The 22918-nt window shown below is 42.9% G+C and overlaps 1 protein-coding gene across 2 annotated transcripts in view; it reads left to right on the forward strand.

The window, feature by feature from the left end:
• Positions 1-22918, forward strand: part of ADAMTS12 (ADAM metallopeptidase with thrombospondin type 1 motif 12) — a 107744-nt gene that overhangs the window by 42876 nt on the left and 41950 nt on the right. For both annotated transcript variants that reach the window (XM_077936435.1, XM_028748247.2), the window contains exons 4-9: positions 6508-6704; positions 10428-10511; positions 11722-11846; positions 15807-15956; positions 17952-18095; positions 20822-20966. In XM_077936435.1, coding sequence (XP_077792561.1) covers positions 6508-6704; positions 10428-10511; positions 11722-11846; positions 15807-15956; positions 17952-18095; positions 20822-20966 — 845 coding nt within the window. The remainder of the gene's footprint in view (positions 1-6507; positions 6705-10427; positions 10512-11721; positions 11847-15806; positions 15957-17951; positions 18096-20821; positions 20967-22918) is intronic.

Here is a 22918-nt window from a genome sequence, read left to right on the forward strand (position 1 = left end):
AAATTTATACAAGATTTATCACCAACATCGTCTTTTTTGACTTCCCTCAGCTTGTCTGATAATTCTCCATATTTCTTACTTTCTCCACAATTCTTAATTTAATATTGCATTACCTAATTATTATACCTTATCTTATTATTTAAACAATATTCCTACTATATATCCTCACAGAGCTTCCTGAAAGCTTACAAACGTTATCAGCTCATCACAAATACTTTTAATATATTCTGTAAATTTATTCCAGTCCTCAGTGAATCTCTGGTCCCGTCGGTTCCGGATCCTCCCTGTTAATTTGTCCAGTTCTGCGTAGTCCATTAATTTCATTCTCCATTCTTCAATCGTAGGCATGTTTGTTTGTTTATTGCTGCACAATTTGGGGGTTCTCATAAGCCTGCCGATGCATCTGGTCACTTCAGCATTATAAATTTGAAAGCACTCTTATACCACTTTGAGTCATGGCTTCCACCAAAGAACCCTGGGATATGAAGTATAGTTTATTAAGGGTTTCCTAACAACACTCAGCAGCCTTAACAAACTACACAAACTGCCCTTAACAAACGACAGCCGATGCAGTGCTGCGCTCTTACCTTTCTATAGTAGGCTAGTTCCTACACACAGCGCAGTGTCCCTATTTCCTTAGGACGTCCCTATTTTCACCGGAGAAATGTTGGAGGGTATGGAGTTATGTGGCCTCCAAGCTAAGGAGATAAGTAACTATACAACCTTTGAAAGACATCTGAAGGCAACCCTGTATATAGGGAAATTTTTAAAAAAATAATGTTTTGTTATGTTTTTATATTTGTTGCAAGCCGCCCAGAGTGGCTGGGGAAACCCAGTCAGATGGGCAGCGTTTAAATAATAAAATTATTGCTATTGTTGTTATGGAATAGGACGTCCCTATTTTCATCAGAAATGTTGGAGGAGGGTATTGCATTCCCCTTTCTGTTCTCCATCTGGGCAAGCAAGAAGCATTATCAGAGTTCAATGGCAAAGGCAATCAAAAGCACTCAGGAGGGGAGCTCTACAGGGCTGGGGAGGGGTGTGACCAGGCAGAGACCAGTCCCAGGGGCCAAACAGAGATGCACGGAGGCTTGCATTCAGGTTCTGAATGCACTGAGGTTCCCCAGCCCTTTAGTACACTAACTTAGCTTAATATATTAAATGTGAGAAACCAGGGGGAAAGGCTTGGGGGGCGGGAATCTGTAGAAATCACTGCCATAAAACTATGATTTCCCCCTCCAATTTGGAAGAGCGCTCGCACGCAGGCCTGAAGGCAGCCACCTTGCAGATAAAACTAACGAGCCCTTATTTTCATTTTTAAAAATTGACTTCATTATTAAAGGAATATGAACAGTTCCCCTTCATCACCAGATGGCTGCTTAATTGCAATGCTGATATACAATAGCTACCACATGCGCAGCTCACCGCACTGTATAAGCCCTGAGATATGTGCAATTTGTGTTTTCAGATTTGGCCCTTGGCCACACAGTCTCAGTTCAGCTCTACGCTGTATGGAAAACCATGTGGCAGTTGGAAACCATTGTAGACAATTGATCTCGGAGCACTGACTCATTGGGCAATATGTTAAAATGATTTGGATTCCAAATAACTCCCGGTGACCCCTGCTGCAAAATATGGCAAATGGGTGGTCATGTGGGGAAGAGGTGGCCGTCTGGAGTGTTAGAAGCTTTCAGCAGACTTAAAAACACCCCCAGGTTTAACATTTAGCATTTGGCAAATGATCCCAGCCCTGAAGCCAAAGGCTGTAGTCATCAGGATACCTCCTACGTAGTATTTCCAAGAGCTTCAGAGGCTCTGCTCCAGGCTAAACGATTTGACAATCATGGACCAAAAAAATATTTTGCCAGGAACACAGAAGTTCTTAGCAGCTGGTGGTAGTTGTTCAGGATATTTAAGTTTCGGTACTGCGCCTACCTGATTGGGAGTAAGTCTCAGTAACCTAATGGCGGCGTAAGGTAACAGTGGAAGGAATTCAACATAGTTCATAGTTCAACATAGTTTCCCCTCCCCCTTATGCTGGTCTATGACCACAATAAAAATTTGATTTGATTTGAGTAAGAGGATACATAAAAAGAGGCAATAAAAAATGATGCATGGCATGGAGAAAGGCAATAGAAGTTTTTCTCCCTGTGGGTCCCCAGGTGTTGTTGGACTACAACTCCCATCATCCCTGAGCTCTGGCCTTGCTAGCTAGGGATGATGGGAGTTGTAGTTCAACAACATCTGGGGACCCACAGGTTGAGGAAGGCTGGTAGAGTTATGTGGACATTGATCCAAACTGAATGTTGGAAGAATCAGACAGACAAAAAGAAGTACTTTCCCATACTGTGCATTGTTAAACTCTCCCAGGAGGCAGTGAAGGCCGCCATCTTGGATGGCTTGAAAAGAGAGTTAGACAGATTCATGGAAGGCAAGGCTATCAACTGCTACCATAGCTATGTTCTACCCCTACGGTCAGAGGCAGCATGCATCTGAATACCAGTTTCTGGGAGCCACGGGTGCGCAGAGTGCCTTTGCACTCATGTCCCACTTGCAGGTTTCTCACAAGTGTTATGTACTGAAGTTCTCACCCTGGGCCAGCAGGGGGATACTGTAGATAGTTATGCAAATAAGGGATCGAAAGTGACGTTCAGTGATTGGATAGTTTTAGAAAATTGTTACAGTTACGTTGTACTGGAGCTCTATATAAGCAGGCTGACTGAACCCTTCAGTTCAGTTCTGTCCTGGCCTGTGAATAAACAAGAGCTGTTTGAAGAATTGCTGTGTCATCTGATATATTCACCCACAACTTAACACAAGCATCTGGTCGGGAACTGTGAGAACAAAATGCTGGACTGGATGAACCCATGGCCTGATCCAGCAGGCTGTTCTGATGTTCTTCTGATGTCACATAGAGGCCGGGCAGTACAGAGTCCTGAGACCCTGTGATGGTTTTGGCTGGCCAGCTATGGGGTCACTAAACCTCACCCCTTCACATACTGTGGGCACTTATGCGTTGTCCAAAATAAAATTCTTCAAGAAGAAAAGAGAACCAAATAGGACTCCAATTTGCATGAAACTTGAATATGGCAATTTAAATGTATAGATACAAATTTAGAAATTGATTGCTATAGTATATGTAGAAATAGAATACATTTCACCACAGTGAGGGGAAGACCGTGACAAATTGGGCTGTGCGCCAGTTCAGTTTCCTGTCCAAATGCCGTTGTTGGGTTACTGTGAAGGCCCCTGATTTTCCTTGCTAGGGTTATTTATTGTTAAATTGGGCATTGGACAGTTTAAACTATTTCCAAATAGAGAACAGTCCTATGTAAAATGAGACACATAGCCATCTTCCCTAACAAAGGGTTTTGGGGAAGTAAATAGAACAAAATTATGCTAGATGGTGTTTAATGTGAGTTTAAAGCACTCAGGTTTTTTTAATTATTAAAACAATATTAAAAGTTAAACACTATTGCATACTCTATTTTAAAAAAGCCTGTTTATTTACCTCCTGCATTTCTCAGTCAATGATGCTCATTATTAAGCATTTATTTATGAGTTACTATGACAGCATGACCTGTCCTCCTGGCATTGCTGATGACTCTGTCAGCAAGAAGTCGCTTTGAAAATAAAGCACACTGGCTGCAACTTCCATGGGTTCTTTTGCCTTAGGGAAATTAAGTCACAAGATTCCAGTGCCCCAGTTCTGAGATTAATGGGTAAATTTCAGTAGGCCAAGAGCAGAAGAAATTGGGAGAATCAGCTTTGCTCTCAGTCTCACAGGTGGTTCTGTGTCTATGCTCATATTAGTGGTTTGAAACAAAGCGAGGTCGTCTCCCTTATTCTCACATTGCTGTGTAGACCAATGGGCAAGGATCTCTTCGCCCGATGTTCATCACTTGATTTGTTCCCCCAACCATCAAATGCCAAGTCACTGAAAGTGTCGTGTGTGTGGCACGTGCAACAGCTGCCTGAAATGTATAGATCTCAGCTGGACTGTGACTTCCTTTTTCAAATCAGAAGGAAGCTGGTTTGAGGGGAAAGCATCCAACAGAATTTCTGAAGAAGCTAGAGGATACCTACAGATTGTGGCTTATGTCATATGTACTCATCTTCAAACACCACCAGTGGAGTCAGCTGTGATTTGGACTCAGCCTCAGTGTAATTAATTGGAAGAGACCCCAAGGCCCTCTTGTCCAATTCAGACATTTTATTACGTTAGCTGAATTGCCAAGGAACAAGTACAAAGTTCCTTCTCCCCTTCTTCCAACCGGGGGACAAAGGCTCTCTGAATAAAGTACAGTGGTACCTCGGGTTAAGAACTTAATTCGTTCTGGAGGTCCGTTCTTAACCTGAAACTGTTCTTAACCTGAAGCACCACTTTAGCTAATGGGGCCTCCCGCTGCCGCCGCACCACCGCCGTGCGATTTCTGTTCTCATCCTGAAGCAAAGTTCTTAACCTGAGGTACTATTTCTGTGTTAGCGGAGTCTGTGACCTGAAGCATCTGTAACCTGAAGCGTCTGTAACCCGAGGTACCACTGCACTTCTCCTTTTTGAATGGAGACAGCCTGTGCTTTTAAAAAGTTGTCAGTAAGCTATAACGCGTTTCCATACATGCAAAACTTTCCCTCTCTGATGGGAAGCAAGTTCATAAAAAACTAATGCTACTGATTACAGCTCCCTGCATGAAGTACACCATCCTTTGTTTAGTAAAAGAAAAAAGAATCCCCAGATGCTTTTCTGAAAAGGAGCCTTGGGAGAATTCTAAAGTTTGCAGAAATAGAAAAAAAAATCTTAGAAAATGCCTGATAAAGGGTAGAAAACCTCTACAATAACACTAGTGTAGCTCAGAAGTAGGCTTGAAGGTGTTCATCTTGCAACTTCCAGCAACAGCTGCAGGCTTTCTGTTAGAAATACTTCTGGCTTACTGTAGGCCCACTTCTGACACCGTGTTGCATCCCTTGGGTTTGGGAAGGGTACTCCCAAACCTTCCAATGGGTCTGTTATAATACTAAGAAGGAGGTGGGAAGGCTTCAGTAGTAGTATCTATTTGTGAAGAACAGATCGAGAACTCGGCATAGGAGCCAGTGGGCAAGACTAAGGTTCCAACTAGCTCCCACTCAGCTGTAGAGGGAACCGCACCCAAAGCAGGGAGGGGAGTTTCAATACTGCAGACCAGGCATTAATCTTAAAGAGACAGGCCACACACACTATACCTAGGACTGAGAATGTGGAGTGACCACAAAACACTAGCTATTGGTGTGGGCCAAGGTGGTGGGAAACAGTTATTTGTTTTGGATTATACAGCTCTGGGTTTCCTGTATCAAGTTGAGAGGGTAGACTAGATGACATATTAGACACATGGACACACACCAATTCTGTGATTCTATGAAAAAAGCGTGGCTTACTGTTGCTTTCCAGCAGTAACGTCATGATTATATTGTCTCTGGAATGAAAGATTCAATTTATGTTACTTTGCAAATTATGTGATGTTATGTCTTTTTAAGAATATGCAACACTAATGAGAAAAAAAGGGTACAAAATGAAATATTTGATCGGGCAGAATTGACATTAAAGATCATTAAACCATTACATGGTTACAAGTTGCCAGTAGAAATCTTATTATGACTGATCACAGGGACTCTTTGTTCTACTGCTTATACGTGCTAAGTCAAAGCTGTTCCTAATGCAAAATATGATTGCTATCAATTACACCTAAATGTTGTGGATGAAGTTGGTATGTGTGCTTTTAAAAATAAGCCCCTATTAAAACCACAGAGGCTATTTTAAACATGTGATTTCAGAACTGGGGGGGGGGGAATCTACAGGCCTTTCCAGAGGCTGTAATTTACAGGATAATAACCGGAACAATCACTGTCTAAAGCAGGTATTGCTCCATCAAGGGCTTCCTATGGGGCACTGTGGGGCAATGCAGTTTCCCAGCTCTCAAGCCACAATTCGAGTAGTTCTTAAATTGAATCTAGAGGCAACCTATGGTTCCGGGTGCTTTTGCAGACAGAAAAGACAGAAATCTTGTCCAAGTTTCCAGCAGATGTTGAATAGATAGACTGCTCTTCAGTTTCACATTTTGGAATGATATTTTGGTGTTTTTCTGTTTTTGGACAGGTTTTGTGCTCAAATATTCATAGTAGGGATGGAGAACCTGTAGCCCTCCAGATGTTGTTGGACTACAACTCCCATCATCCCTGATGATTGGCCAAGCAGGGTGGGATGGATGGGCTCTGGAGTCCAATGATATATGGAGGGCCAAAGATTCCCTATCCCTGGTTGATGAGAAGATACCCCAGCATTTTGAAAGTCCTTTCTAAAACACAAATGCCAGTTGTCTGCTCTGAAATGCCAGGCATTCCCAGAAAGTAGTCCATGTATTGTTTTGAGCTCTTTTTCTCCGAGAGAAGGGGGAAAGCATCCATTTCTTTCTGTAACATAACAGTATGCCTACATGGGAAAGAAGGTCAATGCATTTTGTCTTCCATTTTCAGAAACTTTGAGCTTTTTCCAACAGCAAGAGCTTCGTAGGGAGAAATGGGAGAGGAACCGGGTGACGGGGAAAGCCATCTCCCGCCGTTCTGTCAGCAAAGAACGATGGGTGGAGACGTTGGTGGTTGCTGACAGCAAGATGATTGAATACCACGGAAGTGAGAATGTGGAATCCTATATCCTCACTATCATAAACATGGTATGTAATGTACAGAATGCGGAAGTGAGGGTGTTAACTGGGTCCACACAGAATGAGCACATAGCCCTGGTCCTTTCTTGCATTTGCTGGCTTCTAGACCCAACTCAAAGGACTGGTTTTAACAATAAAGCATTATATGGCTTGGGACCATGATATCTCTAAAGCAGAATTCCCCAGCTATTACGTTCCCAATGTTGTTGGACTCTAGTTCCCATCATCCCCAGCCCTCATAGCTGACAGTCAGGGATGGTGGGAGTTGTAGCTGGGGAAGGTAGGCTTTTGGCTATAAGTTCAAAGTCCACCCTTATTGCCAATTAATTAGGGACTGGCAGGCTTCCCGGGGCAATGAGCGTTCAACCGAGCGACTCCTCCGGTCGAGTCCTCCGACATGATTAATGACCTGAGCCTCTGATAAGGCTCCAAGCACGTTCTGCCATTACGCAGAGTATCCAGCACAGGGAAGGACGAGAAATATGAGCTACATGCTAAGAGTTTTATTACTAAGCTACGCAGACAGAAAAGGAATACATCCTCTCTCTGTGAGAGCAGAGAGTGACTGAAAAACAAAGGAACAGAAATGACTGGCAGAATCCGAGACCTGGGAGAAGAGGCAGTGGAAGAGGACTGGAAAAAATTTAAGGACTATTTACAAAAATACTATAAGTTATATCAATGTTGAGAATTTGCTAAGTTTTGGGAAAACAAGCTTCAGCAATTAAATTTGATTATGGTGGAAACTAAGTTATGACTGTGAAATGACTAAAGTTTAGAGTTATGTTTTTATTCTTAGGATTGATGAAAAAGTGAGCTAACAACAAGTACCCTAAATCTAAAATACAATTAGATGAAAGTATAAAAACGCATGAAACAAGGTATCAATTTGCTGTTATAATTTTTCTTCTTTTTTATTGTAAAGAATGCAGGGTGTGGAGGATGTGGGGAAGTCCAGTGGATTATGAAAAACTGCTTGGAAACTGTTTCTTTTTTTAATCTTCTTTTCTTCTTTTTTGTAAAGCCGCTTTTGCTGAGTTATTGACGATGTATTTGACCTTTGAAAAAAGCAATAAAAAATATTATTATAAAAAAAAAAGAAAAACAAAGGAACAGGAAACCAGTAACATCACATCCGTCTCCTGTCTTCCATGAGACTTCCAACAGTCTGGAATGTCTCTGGAATGCAAAACAGAGTCTTGTGACTCCAAGAGCACTGCACAGTGGCAACACACAGAAACCAACATCGGGGTCCCAATCAGGTTGGGAAAAGCTGAGCTAAAAGAATGCTCCTTCCCATATGTATATCTACCTATGTCCTCAGCTTATTGAGGGAAGCTGTCCTTCAAGGGCTCCCTCTAAAGGAAATTTGGAGGATTGCCAGAAGGGAGAGAGGTCCGTCCCCCCCAATGCCTCGCCCACAAATCTGTGCAATGATCTCCCTTCTTCCTGGCACCATATCTTTTTTGTGGGGAAGGGACTATAGCTCAGCAGTAGAGCATATGGTTTCAAAGCATCACAGGATCGTGACAAAGATTATTGAAACCCAATTTATAGCCTGATATAAGAGTGCCAGGCTGATAACTTGTTTTATCTCTGGTTGTGAGCAAGTTGGTGGGCAGGATGTGAAAACCCTGTTAATGTGTCCTGTCCCCCTGTCACTGGTACTTTCCTTCAATGGACAAATGTCCCACTTGTCTAATGGATTACTTGACCTTGACTATCCCTGTCTCACATGAAGTGAAGATTGCCTGAACTAGCTCTGACAGGAACGCAGCCAAGAGCCCTTAGTAATTAATCCCTTTTCAATGCAATGCATGAATGCTAACAAAATGTCATAACTCATGGTTAGAACTTCCTTGTCATAAAAGAAACGAATAAGGCAGAATCAGCGCTCAACTGCACAGGGGCACTTCCAAACATAATTAATGGCGTTCTGATATGTTTCGATTTTGATTGTGTATGAATTGTGTTTTAGTGTGTTGGAGGCTATCTTGTGAGGGCAAAAAGCAGCCTTAAAAAATCTTTTTAAATAAAGTCAGCAATTAAAGCAGGGATGAGGAGCCTGTGACCTTCCAGGTATGGTTGAACTACGACACCCATCATCCCTGACTACTGGATGCTGTCTGGGAACTAATGGGAACTGGAGTCCATTAGAGCATGTTGCTGATAACGCCAAGGTTGCAGGTTTGGTGCCTGTATGGGACAGCTGCATATTCCTGCATAGGAACTCTACAATTCTATGATTTTATACTAGGAGGGCCACAGGTTCCACATGCCTGGGTTAAACAATTGAGAACGAGCTGCTGCAAGCTCCCCCTTGATTTCTGCCATTGAGACGGATAATGCTAGAACGCTTATTCATACATCTGCACTGCCCTCTGCAGTAGATTCCAGAATTTATTGTAATTCTGACTGAATCAAGTGTGGGCAAATATTCCAGAGGGCATTGGGGGAAGCGGTGAGCCAGGAAAGGTTTGTTCCATCCAGCTTCTGCAAAGGCTAATTCTGGGACAAGGAAACAACCCCTAGCATAGTTTGTCGGATGTTCATCTGATCCAAGTGGTCACTGGGTGGACCTCAGTAATATGTCGCATGGTCAAAAGTAGAAAAACTAGGAGCCAAATGGCTTCTGGGACCTGGGTTGTGGGCGCCAAAACAGAATGTCCAGTCACCACTGAGGGGGCGGCAACACTTTCTATTTATTATTTTGATAAGCATGCATTAATATGCAATTCACAAGTGACACATTGTCAAGATCACATTTTTAGTAGAAATTGTTAATACATGTCTAATTTGGTGTTTACAATAAAAAATATTGGTACTATACTTTGGTTTTCAAAACACTCCACTCTTTATTGTTAAACTCCTTAACCTATTGCCTATCCTTAACATATACTTTGAGGCTTCAAAGCAAATACATTTCAGGAATCCTTGAGTGTGAGCCAGGTGCAAAAAATGGCACCCAGACTTTTTGATGTCCTCACAGATGGATCATCTTTAGGCGCGAAATGTGCCTGGAGCCCTGCTAATTTCGAACCCTGCCCACATGTATGTATCGAATGAGGCAGTCACCTGGTCACAAGTTCTTTAGGACTTCGTTAGCACCAGCAAGAAGACCTTAAAGCTGGTCTGCTATCATACTATATATAGGCAAAGACCTATATTTTGTTACTCTGTGCAGTGCCAGACATATCTCTGATGGTGCTATGGAAATAGAACATCATCATCATCGAGGTGGTGGGGGTGGGGATACAGTGGTGCCTCGCAAGATGAAATTAATTCGTTCCACAAGTTTTTTCTTCTTGCGAGTTTTTCGTCTTGCGAAGCACGGTTTCCCATAGGAATGCATTGAAAATCAATCAATGCGTTCCTATGGAGACCGTCCGGGGACAGAGGGGAAGGCGCGTGCGCCTTCCCCTCTGTCCCCGGAGATTGCGGGGCTGGCAACGGGGAGAAGCGATCTTCTCCCCACCGTCCCTTGCTTCAAAAGAGGTCCGGGGACAGCAGGGAAGACGCGCTGTGCTTCCCCGCTATCCCCGGAGCTTGCGAGGCAAGCTTCGTTTTGCGAAGCAAGCCCATAGGGAAATGCGTCTTGCGAAGCGGCTAAGAAAACGAAAAACTCCTTCGTCTAGCGAGTTTTTCGTCTTCCGAGGCGTTCGTCTTGCGGGGTACCACTGTATTGCTGCAGAAAATGAATTAATAAACTTTATATTGTCTGGCTTTGCCCAGGTGTCTGGCTTGTTCCATGATCCGAGCATTGGCAATGCAATTCATATTGTGCTGGTTCGACTGATTCTTCTAGAGGAAGAGGAGGTAAGACCCCCCCATGTAACAATTATGCATTTCATGGACTTTCCTCTTAAGAAAGATAGTTTTTGATAGACTTCAGAGAAGGGGAAGGAAGCCAGACAAAAGCAGGCTTTTTCAGTGGCGGCACTGGTGTTCTAGAAGGCCACTGGACATGCAAGCATTATGGGTTGCCACCAGTGCTGTGGAAAGTTGTTCTGTTGTGTGTTTTATTGCTTATCTATGTTCCAACAGCTGGACAAATAAGTCTTTACCATGAGTGTCTACTGTGTTGCTGCTTTTGTGTATTTGAGTTTTTAAAAATTATTTTTAGTGTATATTCCCTTGAGATGGTTGTTTGGAAGGTGATTAATAAATCAGTGATCATGATGTCAATGGTGATGATAATTTAATTATAAATGTATATATTTTAAATGTTGTGTAATTGTGTTAAGTGTGGTGAACTGCTTCTCTTTCAGTGATGATGATGAGGTAATACTACTACTACTACTACTAATAATAATAATAACAATAATAAATGCTTTTCACATGACTTTCAAGGTGATTCCCTATTCCATGATTGAGAACTTGAGGCCCTCCAGATGTTTTTAGACTCTAAATCCCATCAGCCCTAGCCTCATAGCCAATGGTCAGGGATTATTGGAGTTTTAGCTTAAAAATATGTATGTGTTTGTTTTCCTCAGAGCTTGACCCTGGAGAGGAAAGATTTGGATTGATTAGGGAACAATGTTTCCAAATTGGTTCCACCATTGTTCTCAGCATGTTCGAAGGCATTCTGAAAAATTGTGCTACAAGATTGCGTAGCTGCTAAGAATGTTGCATCTTTCTTAACCCTAGAATTGTGCTTCAATTTTTCTCTGATTTAGGGATAATGGTTGTTTCAAAACGGAAAACAAAGGGAAACATTTTTGTTTGACAACTTATTTAAGCTCTTCTGGTGTGTGTGGGTTTTTTAAGAGTTGTGAAGGCCTCTTAATGTGCTGTTTTGCTCTTTTTGTATTTGGGGGGCGGGTATTCTTTTCCCATTGTTTTCCAAATGACACAGTTTTATCTCAACTTTCTGGACTCAGTAAACAGCTATCATAATTACGTCTCTCGCTTCACGCAAAAGCACCATTTGTTACATCTAAATTACCTTACTGAGCTTGATAATTAATGTAGATGCTATTAGTGTTCTAGCAGTATAATTATATATTTTTTATTTCCCTCTCTTTAGCAAGGGCTGAAAATAGTTCACCACGCAGACAAGACCTTAGCCAGCTTTTGTAAATGGCAAAAGAGTATCAATCCCAAAACTGATGCCAACCCCCTGCACCATGATGTGGCAGTCCTTCTTACCAGGTAAGAGGATACTGTGCCAGAGACACCATGTTTGATTTCATTTTTTAAACTATTATTACTTTAGTAAGAGAGGAGACCAAATATATTTCAGTAACAGGGTAAGATTCTCAGCAGGACTTAAATGCCCACCGTAGAATTATTATTTTTGGAGGCTTGGAAGTTAGACGAGTCAAGGGTTAATAAAGGCCAGTCCTATCATTAGGTAGAGTGAGGAATCTGCCTCAGGTGGCAGTTGCTGGGGCCGTTTAGGGCTTTAAAGGTCAGCACCAATAAAAGCAGTGATCTATCTTACAGGGTTGTTGTTAGGACCCCAGCAAGATAATGCATGTGAAGTGTTTTGAACGCTCAAAAGCACTATAAGTGTTAACTATAAGCTAAGTGTTAAGAGTCTAATCTATGGCCTAATCTGGTCAGCTACCGGACAACCAGAAATACCACACACACTAAGAACATAAGAAGAGCCTGTGGATCAGGCCAAAGCCCATCATCCTGTTTTTGCAGTAGGCAACCAGATGTCCTGAGCATAATATTGCTCTCTTTGTTTGTGATTCCCTGGTATTTAGAGACATACTTCTATGAACAGTGGAGGTAGCCACCATGGCTATTAGCCATTGATAGCCTTTCCTTCCATGAAGGTATCCATCTTTATATCCATCTAAGCACACACTTTTAAAGCCACTGACTAGTACAATCACAATTCTTTATGGTCCAGCTCTCACTTACATACTTCACTATGGTTTTCCCAGTAGTGATGTATGGAAGTGATTGCTGGACCATAAAGAAGGCTGATCATCGAAGAATGGATGCTTTTGAATTATGGTGCTGGGGAGACTCTTGAGAGTCCCATGGACTGCAAGAAGATCAAACCTATCCATTCTGAAGGAAATCAGCCCTGAGTGCTCACTGGAAGGACAGATCGTGAAGCTGAGGCTCCAATACTTTGGCCACCTCATGAGAAGAGAAGACTCCCTGGAAAAGAACCTGATGTTGGGAAAGATGGAGGGCACAAGGAGAAGGGGACGACAGAGGACCAGATGGTTGGGCATTGTTCTCGAAGCTACCAGCATGAGTATGACCAAACTGCGGGAGGCAGTGGAAGACAGGATGCCTGGTCCATGGGGTCACGAAGAGTTGGACATGACTAAACAACAAAAAGTACAATCACAATGCTGATGCTTTCATTCAACCCCAACATTCCCATTTATTCTAATTAACTGCTCGTATAATGAGCTACTCATAATGCTAATCACGCTAAATCGTACTCAGAAGCATTTTTATGAGCGAAACTAAACAGAACGAAGTACAAACACTTTTGGAAACACACAAAGCCATTTCCAAACAGAACAAAACACAAAAGCAAATATTTTTGGTCCTTACTGCTATTGTCTGCTTGCTAAAAATCGCAAGCCCTTCATTGCTTTCCCAAGAACAGCACTCGTTAACGATAATTGCATGCTTGTGATTACTGCCATAATGATCAGAAATCTGTGACCTTGTTTGCCTGGGTTTTAATTTTACTTTTTAGACAGTGCCGTGTGCTGCTGGCATTTCTCATTTAGAGAATTCTGATTCAGCATCTGAACACAATTTAGGGTAAAAAGTGGCAGTGCTCAGAATTAAAAGAAAGATCAAACTGGACCACATACTGCACTAGCAGGAGGAACATAAGGAGCTTGAACAAACACAGAAAGAGAAGGAGGAAGTGTGTTTAAATCAGGGATGGGGAACCTGTATCATTCCAGGTGTTGTTGGGCATCATCCCCAGTCAGCATAGCCAGTCGTCAGAAATGATGGAAGTTGGAGTCCAGCAACATCTGGAATGATACAGGTTCCCCACCCAATGTTTCCAAACTTGGGTCTCCAGCAGCTTTTGGACTACAATTTCCATCATCCCTGACCACTGGTCCTGCTAGCTAGAGATGATGGGAGTTGTAGTCCAAAAACTGCTGGAGACCCAAGTTTGGGAAACTATATACTACACCCAGATGCTGACACACCTTAATCAAATACAACTCAGCAGCACCTGCTATGTTTCACAGCTGTAAAGCTGGGTCTCGTTATCTTGCTCTGGCCCTTGCTCTGGCCCCTTAAAGACATACACATCGAGTGGAACAATGATGAACCTTTACATTTAAAGAAACCATTCAACAAGTTATACATTCAGTTATATGTTCTGGGTTCATTTGTGCGCACAAATGGCTTTCTTTATCATTCTTTAGCAAACATGGAAGAAACCAGAAGTCAACTTCAGGCTTTTGAGTTTAAGGCTTTAGATAAGTGAATGGATAAATAGGAAGTTGCACGATAAATAAAAGAATGGCAAAGTTGTCCAACTAGCTTGATATGCTTGATATAGAACCTAAAATCAATTTCAGTGGCATAACATGCAAAAGCAAAGCATCCTTCTTCACGTCATCAATCAATGGGGGTGTTGGGCTTTCTTGGATTTCATATATACACAGGATGGTCTTTTGTAGCACATTATTGGTCTCTGGAAATAGCTTTCAAGAATTGTAAAAAGGAAGCAATCATCTTTTCATGGGTCACAGTCAGACAGGACTGAGAGGGAAATGTCCCTTTGTGCATTCTAACAAAAGCTCTTGATCTATGTTGAAGTTTCGTGGGAGGGATTCGATCGCATACTGGCAAATTCAGGTTGCTGATGTGGCGCTCTTGCACAGCTTAGCACAAACACAAAGTGACAGGAAAACGTGCTGAAAAGTGTGGGATAATTGCTTGGTATAACCTCTCTGCAAACAACTCAGAATGAATATTCAAATCGATAGTCAACTTTGTGCAAAAAAAATCAGGATGAATGCTCAATGAAAGATTGCCCAGAAACAATCTATGTGCTTTTCTAGCCTTGCAGGAAGGAAGGAAAGAGTTGGTAGCAGAGAAGTGTGTGTGTGTGTGTGTGTGTGTGTGTGTGTGTGAGAGAGAGAGAGAGAGAGAGAGAGAGAGAGAGAGTGAGTGTTTAAGGGGCATTGGGAGAGCGGTTTCAGGTTTTACTCTGTTGCAATTTGTTTAATGGACAAGGGGAGTCTGCTGCTCCCCTTAAGATGAGACAACATTTCTGCTTTGGATGTGTAATAAGCTTTCTTGTGCAGTGTTTGTCACTGTTTATTGCTTCTCAGGGTCTGAAAATGGTGCAACTTACTTCCGAGCAGGGATGGGGGAAGAATTCAGTTCAGCTTGCATTTCTAAAACATTATGAGAACTGAGTACAACCGTTCTTCAAAGTCTGCACTTCTCCAGATTTTGTATTGCAGTTCTCCTGTCAAGTACCATGTACAAAATGCTTGTGCTGGGGAAAGTGTGTTTAAGAATGCATAGGTAAAGGGACCCCTGACCATTAGGTCCAGTCGTGACCGACTCTGGGGTTGCGGCGCTCATCTCGCTTTATTGGCCGAGGGAGCCGGCATACAGCTTCCGGGTCATGTGGCCAGCATGACTAAGCCGCTTCTGGCGAACCAGAACAGTGCACGGAAATGCCTTTTACCTTCCCGCCAAAGCAGTACCTATTTATCTACTTGCACTTGACATGCTTTCGAACTGCTAGGTTGGCAGGAGCAGGGACCGAGCAACGGGAGCTCACCGCGTCGCGGGGATTCGAACTGATGACCTTCTGATCAGCAAGTCCTAGGCTCTGTGGTTTAACCCACAGCGCCACCCGTGTCGTAAGAATTCATACGTTAGTGAAAATAACACAGACAATTGCGTTATAGAAGGGTAGATTGCTTGACAAATGCGTCCGTTAAGGGAAAAATTGCACAAAATGTTGAGGAGTTTTTATGAGGGCTTTAAAAAATATTCACAAACTGATGTGGAGAACTGAATGGAACAGTGGAAAGATGAGGAACTGAAACATTCAGATTCACCCATCCCTGCTTCCGAGACACAACATACACAGGATCATGCTACAAAGTTCTTTTTATTTCACGTATTTTTCTTTGCTCTCAGGAAGGACATCTGTGCTGGCATGAATCGCCCATGCGAAACCTTAGGCTTGTCCCATCTCTCTGGAATGTGCCAGCCTCATCGCAGCTGCAACATCAATGAAGACTCTGGCCTGCCTTTGGCATTCACAATTGCACATGAACTTGGACACAGGTATGAAAACTCTGGGAGTCTAGAGGACGTCAAGTCACATGATTAACCAGAACTGAAATAGCTTCAAAAGCTCTTACATTCTGAGGAGGAAGTATCAGAACTTTGTGATGGTTGTAGCAAGGAGCTCTAAGGTCAGGATAATGAGTCAATATGAACAGCAGAAACCTAAAGGCAGGCATTCATATATGTTTCGAGATTTTTATGTTGATAAAATAAACATTTCACCAGAAAAATGTTTTACTTCTACCTGTGTGATTTGGCCAACACTGCAATACTTTTGTATATCTCTCAAAGTAAAAAAGGCTAGTGACCTGCCTAGCTTTAAATCTTCCGGAAGGTGCTTGGATGAACTTTTCTTTGTGTTTCTTGAATCATTCCAATGTCTGCATGTTCTGTTTGTAATTCAGAAAATACCTTCTTAGAAACGGATCTGTTAGCATTGATAAGCAATTTGTTGTTTGCACTGTTCTATTCATGCACTTTGAAAAATTCAAGTAAAGATGCAAGCAAGAACAAACAAAAATTAACAGCCAATAATTGCATTCACTTCCAACCTAACTTTGAACTTCTTTCAGCATCAACTGAGTGAATATTTATCTTTGGCACTAAGGCATTTGTGGGTATCTTTCTCTGACTGGGGCTGATAGGAGTTGAAATCCAATAACAACCTCAGGAGGGCCGCAGGCTTCCCACCTTTGCCATGATGGCAGAGGGATATCACCACAATGGTTGGCGTCCACATCTGGCCCAATTGCACAAGCAACCCAAACAGGCTCTTGAGCAATCTCATTTCAGGTGTGCCAGTAAAGCACTATGCAGTTGGATAGCTTCATCCCAAGATTTCTTGCAATGCGGGGCATGTATGCTGGGCTACATACGGAATCATTCTCGAGTTTCCTGCAGCTGTCCATAACCCAAGAGATGTCTCTTTTGACATCCTCTATGAACAGGGCCAGCCCTACCATTAGGCAAAGTGACCTTAGGTGGTAGATGTTTTGGAGCAGCAGTGACAGCTCCTTGGCCATTCCTTTTAAGCCCCCTGCCAATTCTCATTTGTTAGAGGACAGATATGTTAGCAGGCAGCATCAGTTATACTTAGCTGATTGCAGCTTCTGGGAGCTCGTGACCAGGAGCTAGTAACCAGGACTTGTAAAGAGGGACATTTGCAAGGGCATTTAGTGGGGGAGTTTGAGGGGAAGCCCAGAGGACTTTCTCACAGCATGCAGGACCAAGAGACATGGAAGGTGAGGGAGCTGCTGCAGTGACCGAAAAACACCTCTGTTTTCCTGCTGGAGAAGGTGCAGCAGTACACCCATAGCAAGTGTAAACTGGTTGCCTTGCTGAAAGTGAAGGTGCAGCAATTTGAGGCCCACCTAAACACCCTTCGAGCTACAGGACAAAATGTGGAATTTCTTGATGGATCTAAGTGGACTATGCTGGAACAGCGACACAGGTGGGGTGCCCCTACAGAGGAGGAAGATTGCCCATTGCACGAGATGAACCCCTGGAGGAACGTGACACACCATCTTGTCGTTTGTCAGTCAGCAAAATTATTTGTCTATGACATTGCCAGGGCTTATTGGAGCCCTCAGATTTTGCAGTGTAGCTAATGGGAGCAGCGGGAGAGGTAAGACAAATGTCCCGGGCTGACCCTATTGGTGCCTTTCACCCCAAATCCTAGCCACTTTTATTTTGGCCAGATGTCTCCCACAGTTGTTGACTGGAAGGCAGGTCTTAATGAAACCAACTTTTCAGCATGCACAGAAATATAGCATAAAAATGCTGACTTCTTTCACAGCGCTGTTCATCTGTTGGAATATTCTGCTATGAACCTTCTCCCAGGCCAGTCAGATAACAGACTTTACACTACCTGATAACCAGAAGCAATTCCCCAGCATATTTTCTGCAGTACTTGAGGTTATTTGTAGATAAGATATTCTGGTTTTTTGAAGCTTCCCTGACAGTATCTTGCACCTGGATTTGTTTCTCTCCCAGTTTTGGTATTCAGCATGATGGAAAGGAAAATGACTGTGAGCCAGTGGGAAGGAGGCCATACATTATGTCCCGGCAGCTGCAGTATGACCCCAGTCCTCTCACCTGGTCCAGATGCAGCAAGGAATATGTCACACGCTTCCTAGAGTGAGTCAATATGACAGTTTTGCTACAGGGAAATGGAACACATTAAACAAAATCCTTATCGTCATTGCCTTTGAGGATATTGCAGATTATTATTTTTTAACTCCATTACATTGGGTGAGTTTGGGCATCATGCTAAACCATAGCTATTTGTTTAACTCCATTGCACTGGGTGAGTTTGGGCATCATGCTAAACCATAGTTTAGCATGATAACAACAAACTGTGGTAAGCCTTGGGATCAAATAGCATGACAGGCTGTTGTTAATGGAAAGGAGAAGTGAGAAGCTTCCAAACTCCTCCTCATTGCTCTACTGGAGAAGGAAAGGAGAGCACAGCAACCTGAGACTAACTGTACCTTGCTTCCATAGTTTATTGTGACATCTGACCATCACCATAAGCACAACCATTGATTGCAAAGCAAGCACAAGGGATAACAGGAGCTAGGTTACCTTGTGACTAGGTGCCCCAATTTATTACACTGGTAAATTGATGTAGATTATAGAATCATAGAATTGTAGAGTTGGAAGATACCTCAGGGGTCATCTAGTCCAACCCCTTGCAGTGCAGAACTTGCTGACAGATGAAGATGGATCTTTGGACACGACGCTTGTTATTAGCCAAAATGCCCAGAAGCAGTGGGAAGAGCATTTTAACCATATACAGTGGTACCTCGGGTTAAGTACTTAATTCGTTCTGGAGGTCTGTTCTTAACCTGAAACTGTTCTTAACCTGAAGCACCACTCCTCCTCCTTGCTGCTGCATGATTTCTGTTCTCATCCTGAAGCAAAGTTCTTAACCCGAGGTAATATTTCTGGGTTAGCGGAGTCTGTAACCCGAAGCGTATGTAACTGAAGCATATGTAACCCAAGGTACCACTGTATACAATTATTCTGGTGAGGGTTCAGTGATCAGGTGTTTCCCGGTAATTTTTCCTGATAAAAGATACCAACCACCACATAGCCCCCAATTTCAGAGGATGAAGTTAGAAAGTTTATTCAGAGTCTTGCTAATAATAAGGTAAAGAGATGATAACCCCAAAATCTGTAACAAACTATTAACTGATGGGCTCCTGTACTTGCAGAGCTCTAAAATAAAGAAAAATAATAAATCTTTGGAAGTAAATTCTGTTAGAATCCTGGGGTAACATTAATGTTTCTTATTGCTAAACGCATTATTACTGGGGGAGCATGTAAGGCAAAAGCGACACAAGGAAGTGTGTTTTATCTTAGTGTATTTCAAAGATGTATAGAAAAGGTTCCAAAGGAAAAACAACATTTGTGACATCCCCATTGCCCTGGAGCAGGGAAGCTGGGGCTTGTGTGCATCTGCACTGCCAGGAGAATAAGATTGGCGGTGGCAGTTCCACTGGTGCAACCTCATGGCTCCAACTTCACCAGTATCCCACCCTAGCCCCACCCAGATAAGCAGCAGTAACTGCCATGTCAGGCAGGTGTCTCTACTCCCACCCATCTGCTTCTACTATGTAATTGGAGATTATTGGGACTGAACATTCATCTCCTTACGGGGTCCACGCTGCGAGATCACATTCACCCGGTGCTATACCAGCTGCACTGGCTCCCAGTGGAGTACAGGATCAGGTTTAAGGTGCTGGTTTTAACCTTCAAAGCCCTATACGGCCTAGGACCCTCGTACCTACGGGACCACCTCTCTTGGTATGTCCCACAGAGGAACTTACAGTCTTCAAACAAAAACATATTGGAGGTCCCAGGCCACAGGGAGGTTAGGCTGGCCTCAACCAGAGCCAGGGCTTTTTTGGCTGTGGCTCCAATCTGGTGGAACACTCTGCCACAAGAGACTAGGGCCCTGCGGGACTTAACATCTTTCCGCAGGGCCTGCAAGACAGAGCTGTTCCACCAGGCCTTTGGTCAGGGCACAGCCTGACTCCCTCCTTTGGCAATCTTCACAGAACTCTAGCCCAATGGTTGCCATCAATTTGATTTGAAATAATTTTATAATGAAACGATTTTAGAATGTTGTATTATTTTATTGTTGTTAGCCGCCCTGAGCCCGGCTTCAGCTGGGGAGGACGGGATATAAATAAAATTTTATTATTATTATTATTATTATTATTATTATTATTATTATTATTATTATTCTGCATGGGGACTACAGATCTGTGGTCCCTCTGCATGAAGTCTTGAGTGGAGGAGGGAGAACTTGATACGGAGATGCTATTTTCAGCAGCCGTCTGAGGTTTCTTACAGCATTTTGTTCTTCCCTGGGTGTATGAAGACTGCCAATCGCCTTTTCTCCCAGCTAAAATATGCCCATATTCTTCAGCTTTCTTTTTTTTATATGCCATTCATCTCAAACTATTGATTGTCGTCATTTTTCTGAATCATCTTGTTAGCGGTTTAGCTTATCATGTTCTTCCTGGAAATTTAGTGAGCAAAACAGGATACTGTGATCAAGCTGGTGTCTTGAACAGCAATGAATAGGACAGTATTTTCACCTCCTACACACAGTTGCACATAGTGCTTCTGTGAAAATATCCTAATATAGACAGCACTGGCAGTCTTGTCTGCGGGGAGTCCTCTCAACTCACTTCCCCATTTTCCCATCCTTCCACCACTGGGGTAAGGGAGAGGTGAAGGAGATGCTGCTTCACCACAATTGCCACACCATGAGAAGCAGGTGTCAGTATTGTTGTTGTTGTGTTTAAAAACCTCCACAAATGCTAATACTTAATTTCACACCTCATATTTAGCCGAGGATGGGGCTTCTGCCTGGATGATGTACCCAAGAAGAAAGATCTAAAGCCCCCTTTCATTGCACCTGGAGTGATTTATGACGTGCACCACCAATGCCAGTTGCAATATGGACCCAATGCAACATTCTGCGACCAAGTGGATGTAAGTTCAGTGTTGCTTCTCTCCCAACACCCCACATTTTATTTCAAGGTGGCAACATTAATCGTCTGAACCTAATGGAGAAATGGAGGAGGAAGGAGGTGATGAAAACAACCTATATTGCAGGTATTAATATTGTGCAGCTTGTAGCAATAGGATTTGCAACTGAATACCTTACTCATGTGATCTAAAGTTAAACACCTTGTGACAGTGTAGCAGCTGCATTCTCAGTTAATTATCATCCCGTTAGGCACTCAGAGAGCTTTGCAATGCTTCAATGGAGTTTCCCAGTTGGCAATACACATACAGGCATATACAGAGTTATTTCCATGTCCATGTACAATTAAACCATTATATTTAACCACCTGCAAGGGCGAGACACAATTTAATTTGCCGGTATACTACAGATAGAAGGATGCTTAAAAGGAAGCTCACCATGCTCTGAATGTACTTTGCCTTCTTTTTGTGTTGCATCTCTATTCACCATCTCTACTGTTTGATGGTGCCCACGAGGTCACTGGTTCGAGCAGCTTTCTAGGTCTCTTCAGTGTAGCAGGGTTGGTCCTGTTGTTGTTGTTGACATGCTGGCAATGAGTGGGGCCAGAGACAAAAGAGTTTTTAGCTTTGAAGGATTGCACAGCACTCTCTTTCTCTTAGTCCCACCTCATGTATCTCTTACTCCCTGTCTCTTTCTTCTTCCTGCTCCTCTCTCTTTCTTTCTCTCTCTCTCCCGCACACACAATAGAAGAGGAAGTGATTCCCAAAAAGGTGGTCTGGAGGGCAAGTGCAGGACCTAAGCGTCCAGAGGGCCACATGAAATTAGGAAAGGTGCCACAGGTTCCTCACCACTATTTTCACGGAACGGAAAGAGGACCATTTCCAGTGTTTATTTTTATTCTATTTATATGCAGCTTCGGCTGGGGAGGGCAGGATATAAATTTAAAAAAAATTATTATTATTATTATCCCACCTTCCCTTCATGCTAGAATTGAGCACAGACACATCCAGGGGTTTGTAGGTGGTCTTCCACAGGCACTTGGCCAAACCTCGTCCTGCTCTGCTTCATTAGAGTTGTGCCATGTGTCTTCAGGCAATGCCCTAGCACTTTATATTTTCTATTTCAGCATGTAGGGGGGTGTATTTGTCTCCCATTGATTGTGAGAGCTCTTGCTCTTAAAATGCCAGACTTTTAGATAGTGACAGGGCATTTAATAGAAGCCTTACTTTCTCCTGCACAGTAGACCAAAGGGAATCCCATCCAGGCAAAACTAGTCCTAAGTTTGGTCTCTGTAGCTCAATCGTGGGACTAGGTTTGTACTGTGTACGCATTTGATATAGACTCACAGCAACACACAATCTGTCAGATGGCTATAACTGGCAGTGAAGTCAGATCAGCAAAATTCTAGAGGAGATCATCTACCAGGCTTTCTCCATGGTTACTAAACCCACGAGGCACAGCAGGTACAATCCTAGAAAGATATGTGCTTAGCTGAGAGGGAAAGGGAAGAGTAATTCTACAGCCAATGATGCTTCTGTTGCAGCTATGCAAACGCTAAATTGGGCAAGGTGTTGTAAAACTGACGCATGGTTTTCTCATCCTGTCATGCATGTGCCTGCAGTGGAAACATAAAAGATGCTTGCAGTTAAATGTGTAATTCCTCCCACCCCATTCCCACATAGGTTCCAAAGATTGCTGGCTTCTCCTAACTTTTTTATATTTGTACAATCTTGAGTCAGATAAAGTGCAGTGGGGCAGGTGGGCTTTCAGTCAATGCCCACATGTATGACATCATTTGAGTGACACACGATTTACCAGTCTCTTCAAGGCTTGATAAACTGTTGGGTTATATACAGAGCAGACCAGTGGGGTTGACTCTGTACCAAAGCTGAGCCCCAACTGTGGTGAAATTGTCTGGCTTCTCCTAACTGTGAAAAGTATATTCTTCAAATTGTCC

Source organism: Podarcis muralis, chromosome 11 (genome assembly GCF_964188315.1).
Source record: "Podarcis muralis chromosome 11, rPodMur119.hap1.1, whole genome shotgun sequence".
In the NCBI taxonomy this organism is placed as follows: Eukaryota; Metazoa; Chordata; class Lepidosauria; order Squamata; family Lacertidae; genus Podarcis; species Podarcis muralis.